Genomic DNA, 13346 nt, shown 5'->3' on the forward strand with positions numbered 1-13346 from the left:
GTTTTCTGTGCCACCTGGTGCCATTTAACAAGAGAAGTGGCATCACACTCCAGCTGAGGATCTGAGAGCCTTCCAAGTGCCAGGGGAACGTGATGCTGCTCCTGTGCCAGCCGCAGGGAGCTTGGCCGGGGCCCAGGAACCCAGAGGCCGCCTCGGCCCCGCGCAGAGCTGAGCAGCCCCTGCCCGGCAGTGAGCAGGTCTCCAGGCCCGCCACCCCTGCCAGGGAGTGTGGCCACTCTGCACCTGCGGGGCCGGTGACCGGGACCGCCTTTATGCCCAGTGCTGCCTGGTTGGTGCCTGGTGCTGTGGTGGCGGGGAGGGAGCTGGGAGACGCTGCACTTGGCCTCATGACCTTAGGCACATTAGCTGTCCTCCTCCAGCCTCAGTTTCCTTGTCTGTAGGAGGAGGTCGGGCTAGTTTTTTTTTTTGTTTTTTGGGTTTTTTTAAATTTTTATTTATGATAGTCACAGAGAGAGAGAGAGAGAGGCAGAGACATAGGCAGAGGGAGAAGCAGGCTCCATGCACTGGGAGCCCGATGTGGGATTCGATCCCGGGTCTCCAGGATCGCGCCCTGGGCCAAAGGCAGGCGCCAAACCGCTGCGCCACCCAGGGATCCCCCGGGCTAGTTTTTAATGCTTTTCTCCTCAGCTGGTCTCAGGTCCGAGCATAAGCCATTAGTTTAAACAGATGTCAGACTCTCAGGCTGGCCTTGGTCACAAGATGGTCACATTGGGGGCAGTTTTGGGGGTGGGCTAGCTGTGTGGATGGGTGGGCAGCCTGAGGCTCCAGGAGAAGATGCCTTTCTGCTGGATCTGGGAGCTGCTGGGCCCCTGCTGGCTGGGTACTGGGGTGGGCCCTGCCTGTGGGGAGGGGCCGGGCTCGCTCAAGGTCACAGCTTGTTTTGTTCCTTGGGCGACCCCAGGGAACTCACTTCGTAGGAGATGGCCGGGCCTGTGTGTCCTGGCCCCGGTCTAACGCTGTTTCCCGCGCCAGTGAGGAGGGGGCTCTGCAGCCTGGCACCTGTGTCTCCTTCACCCCTCGCTGAGCAGAGGCTGGGGCGGCCTCGGGCTGCGGCTCCGACAGGGCAGCCTGGTCCCGGAGGGGAAGTGATGCAGTGGGAAAGGACCCAGCCTGTGAGTCTCACTGACTTGGGGTCTGTGGCCAACTTGCAGTGTGACCCGGGGCAGCTCACTTCCTGTCTTCCTGTCCCCACAGTCTCTTGAGGTTCTCGTAAGGCTCAGAGAAACCAAAGAGCCTGACGTGCCTGTTGTGCCCGCCCGTGTGTGCCCCGCACAGACCGTCCTGGGGTTGGCTGCCGCTGCGCAGGGGCGTGGCGGGCAGGGTGAGTGCTGGGGAGCTCCTGAGATAAAGGCCCTGCCCCAGCCTGGCCCTCACCTCCCACACCTGGTGCTGGGCCAGGCCTGCCTGACGGACTCCAGCAGAAAGGTCCCCTTCCCACCAGGCACCTGCTGGCTTAACCTCTTTCCCTGGGCCTCCCCTGGACCACAGTCGAGCAGCAGAGAATCCGGGTGGAAAGGCTTCTCGTGCACACCTGGAGGCTCGAGGGGTGGAGGGCGGGGACGATGTAGTGGGTTGTCAGGACCTGCCCAAATCGGAGTCCCACCTGAGTGTGACCCTGTGGACAGACCCTGGGGCCCAACTCTGGGAGGGAGAGAGGGCGCAGAGTCCCAGCGCCCCTGACCTGGGCAGGAGGTAGCCTCCCTTGGGGCCACCCTCTTCCGTCAGGAGGAATGCCAAGGGCATTCGGAGGTCCCGGGGGCTACTGCTTGGCTATATAATAGCCCTGCAAGGCCAGGCCCAGGGCTCCTGGCACCTGGTCATCCTCTGCTGTGTTAGGCCGCAGGCTCCTTGAGGCCTGGATCTGCCTCCCCGCCTGCTGACCAGGGGGGTTACTCCAGAGATGTGTGTGTGGTGGTAGCAGTGGGGGAAGAGCTCAGGGACTGAGGGGCCGCCTGGCTCGTCCCCGATCCTTGTGAGCCTGCTTTCCTCTCTGTGAAGAGGCAATCACGGTGCCATTTCCCCACAGGTTGAGGCGAGGGGTGTGGGCTCCTGCAGGGCACAGGGCCAGGCAGGCGGTCGGCCCGTGCTGGGCACTGCCGTTTCCTGGGTGACTGTGCCATTCCCTGGGCCTTGGTCCTGGGGGGTCACTCTCGCCTCCATCCCTCTGTGCCAAGATCTCACCAGGCCTTCCCTGACCCTCGGGCCCTCCCTGACACCCTTCCCTCCTGAATTTTTCTCCCCAGCACTTCTCAGACCCTCACCTACTATATGGTTTCCCCATTTGGATTTTGTCTCTGTCCTTCCCTGCCGTCTCCCCGGAATCTAGAACAGTGCCTGGTGCACAGCAAGTCTCCGTGAGTGAGTGGTGACTGAATGGAGGAGTCTGCTCGTGGGTCCGCCTGTGCGTCAGCAGCCTGCAGGGAGACCAGAGCCCAGCCCTTGTCCCCACTGCTGTGGGGTGCCTTGAACGGGGCCTGAGGGAGGTGCAGCCCCTGGGGAGGCTCCCTGCTCTTCCGCCCCCCACCCCAGCCTTCGGCCTAGCCCCCAGGAGGCGCAGACTGTTCCCTGTGGCTGAGACGCTGAGGGTCTGGGGTCTGGGGTCTCCATTCTGATCTCACATAGACGGCCTGTGTCCCCCATCCCGGGGCCGTGTTCAGACCTGCTGGGGAGCCCTGCCCTGAGGCGTGCTGAACTGTGCACACGTGCATGTGTGTACGTGTGTGTGTATGGGCACATGGTGGGGGCGATGAGGGAGCTTGGGCCTGTGAAAACCTGGACAGGGGTTTTATAACCGCTTCATGGAAGGGGGTCAAGGGGAGAGGGTCTGGGGGCGCTCCAGCCTCACCAGGACTTCGTGTGGATCCTCTGCCTCTCCTACCCCTGGTCCTGTCCCCACATTCTTCCCACTGTCCCCCAGTGAGAGGGGCTTCCTCGCAGTGTCCTATTTGCCAGTGCCAAGTACATGAAAAAGGGGTCCCTGCCCTGGGGCCCCTGACCACTCCTGAGACAAAATACAACCAAATAGAAGGAGAGAGCTACGGGGCAGAGGAGGGCAGGGAAGTCCCCAGAGCAGCTCCCACTGTGTGGCCCCTTTGATGAATCACAGAACCTGTTTCCCCCCCAGGCACTTGCCTGACAATTTAAAGGCATGAAACAGGATGGGATGAAAAAGTAAAAAACCAGAACAGGCTCCCTCTGGGGACAGCAGGGAAATGCCCCTCCTTACTCATAGACTTCTGTATTGTTTGAGGGTTTTTTCATGAGAGTGTGTGCAGGTATTACAGAATTACAATTAAAAATGATGTTCACGTAAGGAGTGCGTCCTGGCGCTCCGAGCACTTTCACATCTAGGTCTGGGGAGCGGGGCCTCGGTCTCCCCCGGGAATGCCCCCCACCCTTCCCACCCCCGCTTAGCACCCAGCGTATCCCACCGGCAGCTTCCTCCTTGCCCCCGGCGCCAGCCCCAGCCCCAGGCATGAAGGGCACAGGCCCTATCCTGGCTCCCCCGAAGCTGGGTCATCCCTGGCCCCTCAGAGCCCCTGCCTCACCATCTGGAAACCCGACATCATAGCACCGCCCGTGTCCGGACCATTGGGAGGGTGTTTTGGGGGGAATTTGAGGGACAAAGATCATCAGAGACTCCTTTTCCCCCGAAAGACCCCAAATTAGTTATCTTTGTAAAACACTTCATCAGTGAACGAGAACATGAGAACACCGAGTGACACTCCGTGAGATGGGGTTTCAGCAGCAAAGTCCCTTCTTTCCTACTCAGTACCTTTGAGGTGATGATACCAAAGTGTTTAAAACTATCAGGTTCCGGCCTGGCTCAGTCGGTGGAGCGTGAGACTCTTGATCTCGGGGTTGTGAGTTCAAGCCCCACGTAGGGTGTAGGGATTATTTAAAAAAGTAACATCATAGGGTGCCTGAGTGAGCGAGCATGAGACTCGTGATCCCGGAGTCATGGGATCAAGTCTCACATCGGGGTCCCCACAGGGAACCTGCTTCTCCCCCTCTGCCCGTGTCTCTGCCTCTCTCTGTGACTCTCATGAATAAATAAATAAAATCTGGGCAGCCCGGGTGGCTCAGCGGTTTAGCGCCGCCTTCAGCCCAGGGCCTGATCCTAGAGACCTGGGATCGAGTCCCACATCGGGCTCCCGGCATGGAGCCTGCTTCTCCCTCTGCCTGTGTCTCTGCCTCTCTCTCTGTGTGTCTCTCATGAATAAATAAACAAAATATATATTAAAATAAAATCTTAAAAAAAGAAATAATAATCTTGACTTCAGAGATGTAACCCCAAATAAGGAATCTGCTGAGGATTTAACCTAACATTTATCACCTTGGTCTGTTGGGGAAATTTTTTTTAACTGTGAAGTCGGGATTCAAGGCCTCCCTCTGCTTCTCATTCAGGAGTCACAAGTGACAAGGTTTGTCCGGGGTCAGGCACCTGCACACACCACCGACGCTAATCGCACACGCCTCTCGCCATGGCCTGTCCCTGACACGTGCCCTCCTGGGCCCTAGGAGGCCGCGGGTAGATCACCACTCTGCCCCTCTGGCTTGGGCCCCTGAAGGCCGCCTCCCCCGCTTTGTGCTGGAGCAGGTGCAGCTGCCACATAGAAGTGGCTCCTGTAAGTGACCCCAGACCAGCCCCATGGGCCACCCTCTCCCAGGGACACCATCCTCACTCCAGATTCCCACAAGACTCAGTCTGCTCGGCCCAACGGCGGCGTGAGGGTTAACGAGGTGCCTGGCCCCGTGTAAGGGCTCCCAGGCAATACTGGCACCACCAGTGATGGGGGTGGCGATTTGGCCCCCCCTCCTCTCTGGGCTCCCGGCCCCCCCACCCCCTCACCACACACCCACACTCACACCCACACCCACCACCCCAGACCCACTTCTCCTTTGCAGCTGCCCTGACGCCTACACCTTCCTGCCCTGGAGTTGTTGGGCCGTGGGCAGAGGACAGAGAGGCAGTGGGCCAGGGCTCCTGGATGCCGGCCCACCCAGGGGGCTGCTGGAGTCCCTCGAGCCAGAAACCCGGGGCCAGCCTTGCTCCCCTTGCACCACAGCATCACTCTTTGCTCCTAAACAGCTTCTAGATGGTTCCCCTGCTCTGGACCGTGGAGTCCTGTCTCCAACTCCACAGCAGCCAGAGACAGGGTCGCTTCTGCAGCACAGCTCAGAGCATCTCTCCCTGCGCTCTGGTAGGGGCTCCCCAGGGCCCAGGAGCCTGACGCGGAGGCCCAGAGCATCCCTGCCTCCCCTCCTCTGCAGCATCCCCTTGCCTGTCTCCAGACTCAGCTTCCCCCTCTTCCCCCTCTTTGCCTTTGCCCTCGCCAGCGCCAGCTTCTCTGCTGGAAGCGTTCTCTCCCCCCTCGAAGCTGCTGAATCTGCTCCTGCCCCATCCAGGCAGCCCCTGCCTCTGCGCTCCCCAGCCCTGAGCTGGGATGGCCGACCCCATCCCCGCCGAAGCTCTCTGCCAGCCCCTGCAGACGGCAAGGGAGGCAGGAGGGGCCTGTGTGTGGGTCTGAGGCTCAATCTGAGAGACACGGGTGACAGGCCAAACACCAGAGAGTAGAGACAGAAGGGACCCCAATGAGACTCAGAGGTAGGCAGGCCAGGACACACACAGCCCTGGGACCCATGGGTCTTGGTCTGTCTGTTCATCTATTGATCCGAGTCTCTCCCTCCTGCCTCGGATCTGGGAACTGAGCTGTCTGTCCTCGGGCCCTTGGCCACCGTCTCCCTCCCCCCGCTGTGTCCTCTACTCCAGCCAGAGCTTCCCCACTGTCACCCAAGTCTGACTATGGTGCCGTCTGCTGAAAGCTCTGCGTGGTTCCCTGGCTCCTTAACCCTCAGCCACGAGTCCAGCCCAGCCCCGGGGCCCAGCAGTCTCTGGGCCCCATCTCTGTCCTCTTCCGTCAGTCATGCTCCCCTAGATCTCGCTGGGCAGACACCTTCCCACCATCCCGTCCTTTCCGAAGCCTTCCAGCCCCCTCCATGACTGCTGCCGTGAGGCGCTGTCTCCCCAGCACCCTGGGCACTCGGGAAGCCTTGTGAACCGAACCTGCTCTGCCTGGGAAGGGCTGGAAGGAGCCCCAGAGGGGGACCAGGTGGGGTGAGGAGGACACGGCTGGTGGGGGTTGTCTGGGGCTGTGGGCTGGCCTTGGGGAGCAGGACAGAGGAGGCCACCCAGAGGTCCTGACTGCAGGGGCCCAACCTCTACTGCCCAGGAGCGCGGGTCTGCGCCCCAGCACAGGGCCCGCCCAGCAGTCGTCTGGAGGTGATGGTTGAGTGGTTGAATGGAGGAACCACAGGTAGAGAGAGAAGGTGTGGGGTGCGGGGCCTTGCGAGTGGTCCCACCCCAGCAGGCAGGAGGGTGGGGCGGGGCCCAGTGGGTGGCGGCCCCTCCCGGTTTCCTCCTCTGGGAGCCGAAGCCAGGCTCAGTCCCCCGCGAGCGAGCGCTGGGCACGGCAGCATGGGCAGCGACAGGAGAGGCGCGCGGGGCCCGCGGGGCAGGGGCGCGCGGGGCAGGGACGGGCCGGTCCCCACGCGCTGCGTCCAGGCCGAGTGCTTTGACCCTCTGGTCCGAAACTGCGTGGCCTGCAAGCTGCTCCGGACGCCAGAACCCAGACCGGGTAAGAGCCGACCCACTCAGCCAGCTGGTCAGCAGGGGTGCAGCCCTGGGAAGGAGGGGGGGCCCCCACCGCGCGACCTGCGGGAGCCGCAGGCCACCCGGGACGGGGGCGGGGGGCGGTGACTGGTTTGATGGGGGGCTGCAAGCGGGGCCTCGTGGGGACCGGCGGTCACCATGTGGCCCTCACCTCTCCCTCTCTTGCCCTTCCCCCGCCCCCCCGCCGGCCCTCCCTCCCCTCCCCCGCCCCCCTCCCCGGGCCCAGCCTCGCCTCCCTCCGCCCCTCCCCCTCCCCCTCCCCGGCCGCCCCTCCCCTCCGCCCCCTGCGCCCCCTCCCCGTCCGCCCCGCCAGCAGCCGGGCCCAGCAGCCTGGCGCCCGGGACGGCGCTGCAGCCGCAGGAGTCGGTGGGCCCGGGGGCCGCCGCGGAGGCCGAGGCCGCGCTGCCGCTGCCCGCGCTGCTCTTCGGCGCCCCCGCGCTGCTGGGCCTGGCGCTGGCCCTCGTGCTGCTGGGGCTGCTGGGCTGGAGGTGGCGGCGGCGGCTGCGCGCGGCGGCTCCCCGGGGGGCCCCGGACCCGCGCCCGCGCCCGCACCCGCGCGGTAAGTTCTGCGGGGCGGGGGGCAGGGAGGCGGGGCCGGGGCGCTCGGGAGGGGTGCAGCGGCTCGGGCCGGTTCCCCGGGAGGGACGCAGCCCTGGCCCCGGAGCCGCCGGAGCCCCGCACAGGAGGCCGCTTCTCCCTTCCGCGGGCGCTTCCCATCTGCACTTCCTGTCCCGAGGGCCCAGCACAGGCCGCCCGTCCCCATCCCTGCCGGGGCTTGGGGTGTTTCTCAGTCGGGGCGGTCCCTCCACTGAGGCTTCCAGAACAGGGGTGGGGAAAAGCTGTCAGCCTTCCTGACCTTGCCTTCCCTGCCCCCCCTCCCCCAACTAGAGACCCTGGACAATGTCATCATCGTCCCCCCGGGGCCCCTTGATGCGACAGCTCCCGTGTGGCCTCCGGCCGGAGAAGACCCAGCCAACACCCCGCCTGCCCACAGCGTCCCTGTGCCAGCCACAGAGCTGGGCTCCACCGAGCTGGTGACCACCAAGACAGCCGGGCCTGAGCAACAGTAGCGCCGGAGGGGCCAGGAGGTGGCCCCTGTCCTCCCTGTGGGCTGTCAGCCAGCGGCCTGGAGGGTGGACTCAGGTCTTCATCACAGGGGCCACCTGCCCCTCTTCTGGGAACCAGGCTGCTCCTCAGCTAACCCTGCAGAACCACAGACTACAGGCCGGCCACAGGGCTCGGCGGCACAGAGCCTTTGGCTTCAAACCAGACCATCTCTGGCAGCCCTGGAAGGTTGTGGCTGAGCTCCTGTGCTTTTGAGTGGTGGGGGCGCGTCGCGTAGGAGGTTTCTCTTTCAGTGCCAGAAAGCCACCGTAAACCAGAATGAATCTAGGAAGAGGATCAAGTGGGAGGATGCTTAATTTATAGCTGGGTGTTGTATTTCTTTAATACTTGCTCTCAGAGTTGTCCCGCTTTTAACTGAGGCGAATGGCAACCACAAGTAACCAACTGACTGGTTTGCTTCAGGATCTAATACAAGATGATTTGATTTTAACAAATAGCCTGGGTTGTGCTAATTCTCAGGTATCTGTACCCGAGGGTCAACCCTGAGCTTGGCCCAATCTTCTAGGACCTGCGATGCCATTTTCACCCTCGTAGCAGCTCCCAGAGCCCCAGGCTTGCGCTTGGGAGGAAGTCTGGAGCTCCTCTGGGGCTGAACTGCGCACTCACGCTGGAGGCACACTGCCAGGCATCTCTGTCAGAGGCCACCTGGAGTCCCAGCTGCCTTCAAGGCACACTCAGCTGTACTCAGGGAAAGGCCCAGGATCCTCCAGAGGCTCCTTTGTTCAGAGGCCAGAGCAGGCCTGTGGCCTTGAACCAGCCTGACCTGACATCCTTTGAGCTCCCTCTCTGTATGGCCTGCACTCCTCAAGCACTAGGTCCCAAGTGCCGTGGTCACTTGGCCATTCTCTGCCAGCCCCTGGGGTCACCCATCATCCTGGTGGATTTGGTCCTCTGACAACAGCACCCCTTGCTCTCAGAATTCAGGCGAGACCATCTCCTCCAGTGGGCCACGCCGTACTCGGTCAGGCGCTGCCTCTCCTGCTGGCCCTCCTACACGGAGTTAGAACCTCCTGACCCGGACTCTGTCCAGGACACTCCTTGGAACGTGTTGTAGTTTAGCACTCTCAGGAGAAGCACGGACTAGGAGTCAGAAGATGGAGTTTGGGGTACCATTAGGGCTTTGGCCATGTGCTGTTCCATGCGTCAGCTGCCTTCTGCCCACCCGTCCCTGACCTGCCCTTCCCGCCCCCCCTTCTCAGCCTAGAAGATGGTCTGGAGCCCCCAAATCCTGACACCCACATTTAAGTCTCCCCAGCCACCCTGTCCCTGAATGCATCCCAGGTGCCCCTCCCCCCGAGCTGCCAGGTGGCTGGGGCAAGGTCAGGTGGCCAGGCCTGTAGGCAGGAGGGTGGGAAGCAGGCCCAGGATGGGCCAGACATCCACTCCCCTTTGTCTCAGGACTGGGGAGTCTGGGCTGTTCCTGGCCCCTCGATCTCCAACTCACCTTTTCCACCACAGCCGCAGGCCGGGCCCTGGAGGTACAAATGGGTAAAACCCCTCTGGGGTCCAGACATGCAAACCTCTGGCCCCACTATGTCCCAGCCAAACCCCAGCTTCCCCTCTAGTCTCGGTTTCCATTTTTGAAAAGTTGTTGTGGGGGGGAGAGGTTGGATGCAAAGCGCTCCTCCAGGCCTGTGGCCCTCAGAGGAGAAGGACTTGAAAGAACCTTGAAGAAGCCTTGTCTCCACTCCCCCATTTTACAGACGAGGAGACTGAGCCCCAGGGAGGGAGAAGGCTCGGCATCATTGCTGTCCAGCAAATAACAGAAGGGTTCTCCCTTGGGGAAGAACCAGGAGCAGAGTGGGGGAAGATGTGGGCAAGAAGAGGGTCCCCGGGAAAGGACCCTACCACTCAGGGGCCTCCAGTCCCTGGTTCTCTGTCCTAATTAGCTTTCTAAGGAGACTTCATGAGGTTACTGCATTTGATCTTAGTGACAGCACCTGGAGGAGGGGCATGGGCATTTGTTTTTGTTTTTGAGTTTTTTTTTTTTTTTTTAAGATTTTATTTACCCATTTCAGACAGAGACAGAGACAGAGAGGACGAGCAGGGGGAGGGGCAGAGGAAGAGGTGAGGGGAAGCCCATTCTGCTGAGCAGGGAGCCTGAGGACCACTGGGTGGGGTGGAGCCCGAGATCCTGACCTGAGCCCAAGTCAGACGCTTCACCGCCAGAGCCACCCAGGCGTCCCTTGTTTGCTTTTAAAAAAGTTTTCTTTTATTACAAAAAAATCGAGACATATATTTTATAGGCACTTTGGAAAGTTCAGGACAGTAACCTAGGGTAGAGCCCATGGAGAAATGACCCATGACGCAGTGACATCAGGCCCCTGAGACATGGGTTCCATGTAATCGTAACTATCCCACACATATAAATTCGTATCTTGGCTATCATATCTGGTGAGTTTTCTCTTGTCTTTATTTATTTATTAATTTTTTTTTTTTAGATCTTATTTATTTATTCATAAGAGACACAGAAAGAGAGGCAGAGACACAGGCAGAGGGAGAAACAGGCTCCCTGCGGGGAGTCCGATGTGGGACTCAACCCCTGGATGGGGATCACCCCCTGAGTGAAAGGCAGCCGCTCAACCGCTGAGCCACCCGGGCGTCCCCTCTCTTGTCTATAAACCCTTTGCCAACAAGGTTTTCAACATTTGCAAACCTTTCCCCTTGAGCATTTGGTTGTTTTGGTGTTTGCTGTTGTAGTTGAGGCAGCAGCATCTCGTTGACATAAATCTTTGCCTGGGACTTTTTTTTTTTATGGCCCCCGTCAGTTGAATTGATGTCCTGAAAATCTAGACTAGTTCAAGTCCATGAACAGGGATTAGATGTCCCATTTTGCAGATAGGAACACAGAGGCCTAGAAGGTGAAAGAATCTGGCCCAAACTATGATATGCCGCGGTGGAGCTGAGCCAAACAGAGGCTCGTGCCCCTGCCCCGAGTGCCTGTGCAGAAGGCCAGTGGCCCTGGTGCCCTCCTTGGGAGCAAGCGACTCCAGGGATTGACTCCAGGCTTTACTCCTTGTTTTCATCACTACTCAAAGATTTCTCTGCCCAACCGGTCTCCTTTTGCTGTAAAAAGGACCCAAGATAGACTTTGGAAGAGCTGCCTGTTGGGGTGGGAGCTAAGAGAAGCAGCTCCCCCTCACCCACATCTGTGTTTCTGGCCCGTTTTTTTCCTGAAGGAGGGTCTGGTTTCCCTGAGGTCCCCAGGGCCCGGGCAGGTGGAGGCGGAGCTGGCTCAAGTCTCAGTTCCTCCTGGGGCTTCCTGCAGGCACCTTTCACTTCCTGCCCAGCAGCCCTTGGCTCCAGGCTCAGGGTGGGGGTGGGGAGGCCCAGCTGGGGAGGCCAGGGAGGAAAGACCTGACCTCTCACCTCTGGCTGTCTCAGCCCTTCCCTTCAGGAGCTGATGGCATCTCTCCGTGAGCCTGTCTCCTCATCTTCAAAATGGAGCCCAAGGGCCAACGAGCTTTCTGAGACTAAAGAGGTCATGTGGCAAGTAGGGTCTTCACCCTGGAGGGCCCCCACCTCCTTTCCCTGGGATGCAGACACTTCCTGCCTGGAGTCACCAACCATGAGAAATTCCTCTCGAAAGTGAGTTTCCCAGAGCTGGTCTGAGGCTCTGGACTCAGCACTTCCCATTCCTACCACTCATCCATGTGCTGCCCCATTGATCACACCAGAGTCGAACACACCTGCTCTGTGCCAGGGCCATTCTGGGCAATGCTTGGAGGTCAGTCTCAGGCCCTGCCATTAGGTCTAGTCCGGTGGGAGAGATGGAGCAGGACACGATGACAGGACAGGGTGATGATCCCTGCCAGGGCCAGGGGATGCTCCAAGCAGGTTGACTGATCCAGCATCTAGGGAGTGCTTTGGATAGTAGGAAGTATATGCCCTGAGTCTTGCCCAGTTTCCCTACTGGAATGGAGCAGAGAATTCCTGGTCCAGGGCACTGTGTGTAAAGGTGCAGAGAAGAGGCTGCAGAAGGGTCAAGAAGCAGAGCTCAGGTGGGGAGCTGGAGAGTCAGATACCTTGGCCTGGGAGTGCCAGGTGAGGCTGCATCAGAACTTGGCCTGTGCTCATGCCTGCCCCTTGGCACATGGGGGCACTGTCCTCAGGGAACCTCGGGTGCTTCTCCAGCCCCTCTGACTACCCTCTGGTCGCAGGGTGGGAATTCAGTCCATTTGCTCTCTTCTGGGTGGCTCAGGCCACATTCCTCCTCACTCAGAGCTAAAATCTGACCTCTCGGGTTCCCTGGGTGGCTCAGTGGTTTGGCGCCTGCCTTTGGCCCAGGGTGTGATCCTGGAGTCCCCAATCGAGTCCCGCGTCTGCTTCTCCCTCTGCCTGTGTCTCTGCCTCTCTCTATCATGAATAAATAAATAAAATCTTAAAAAAAAAAAGAAAAAAAGAAATCTGACCTCTCTCCAATTTGTGCCTGCCCCCCAGATGCCTGGGGTGACCCCGAGGGTGGAGGTGGGGGTGGGGGAGGAACGACTGCCCAGGGTCCCGCAGAGGGAGGGTTGGGGAGGAGCCGGGAAGACGCGGGTGCCCCTGTCCCCGGGGTCTGTAGAGCGCAGGCAACGCTGCAGGGGTCCCGGGGCCAGAGGGCCTCTGAACCTCTCCTCCCTCCCCTGGGCTGCAGAGAATCTGGGACCCAGAAGATGACTCCGGGGCAGGCGAAAGTCTTATCTCCGCAGCTTCTGCGGTCAGCCCAGCTGGTGGCACCTAGACCTGCGGCCGCCGAGCGCCGGGGACAGGGGCTGCGGGACGGAGGGGGCGGGGCGGGGGGCGGGGCCAGGGACGGGGGCGCCGGAGGGCCCCTAGCCTCGGGGGAGGGGAGAGGGGCGGGGCCGCGGCGAGCAGAAGCGCGGGTTCAAGGCCGAGGGGCGAGGAGAAAGGGCTGCACCTGGCGAGCGGCGGGGCCAAGATCACCAGGACCCTCTCCAAACCCTGGATGCAGGGCATGGCCCCGGCTTTGGATCGAAGTGTCTGTGTCGAGGGGTGCAACACTGCCGGCCCCTCTCCTGGCTGCGGGCTCGGAGCCGATCTCAGAATTGTGTCCAGGGGCGGGCAGGCTGCGGGACAGGGAGGACTTGTTCCGGTGGGTGGACCGCGCTGTGTGGCCTCTGCTGAGCCCTGTCCTCTCTGAATCTATTCCTGTCGTTGGGACTCAGTGGCCAGCTCCAGATTTGCATGTTCACTGGGGCCTCTGCAGGGTCCAGAAGGGAGAGACTCTGGGGGGTAACCAGCGATTTCCAGGGGTGATGTTGGCTGGGCGACTCCTTGAGGCCGGGGAAGGGCTCGCAGGGGAGAGGGTGAGCAAGGACCTCGGACTGGAGGCTGAGCCCCAGCTCCCCTGCACCTCTTTCCCCCCATCCTGCTCCCCCTCGACCTCAGCCTGGGCGCCCCCTCCCTCCCACAGGCAGCTGGAGCCTGAGTCACAAGCTGCTCTCAGGAAGACAAAGGAGCCATGGGCCCTCCCCTCCCGACCCCCTCCCTCCCGGTACAGGCATAGGCATCTGTGCTATCTGTG

The 13346-nt window shown here is 61.0% G+C and overlaps 1 protein-coding gene across 2 annotated transcripts; it reads left to right on the forward strand.

Moving 5' to 3' along the window:
* The first annotated feature begins 506 nt into the window (after positions 1–506).
* Positions 507–10207, forward strand: TNFRSF13C (TNF receptor superfamily member 13C). 2 transcript variants are annotated; one of them, XM_077914308.1, is made up of 3 exons: positions 507–6659; positions 7008–7253; positions 7583–10207. In XM_077914308.1, the coding sequence occupies exons 1-3, from the start codon at positions 6308–6310 to the stop codon at positions 7762–7764; spliced, it is 780 nt and encodes a 259-aa protein (XP_077770434.1). In that variant the 5' UTR covers positions 507–6307; the 3' UTR covers positions 7765–10207. The 2 variants fall into 2 exon arrangements, with proteins under 2 accessions (XP_077770434.1, XP_077770435.1); XM_077914309.1 differs by having other exon boundaries at positions 7011–7253.
* The last annotated feature ends 3139 nt before the right edge of the window (positions 10208–13346 follow it).

Source organism: Canis aureus, chromosome 11 (genome assembly GCF_053574225.1).
Source record: "Canis aureus isolate CA01 chromosome 11, VMU_Caureus_v.1.0, whole genome shotgun sequence".
Lineage (NCBI taxonomy): Eukaryota > Metazoa > Chordata > Mammalia > Carnivora > Canidae > Canis > Canis aureus.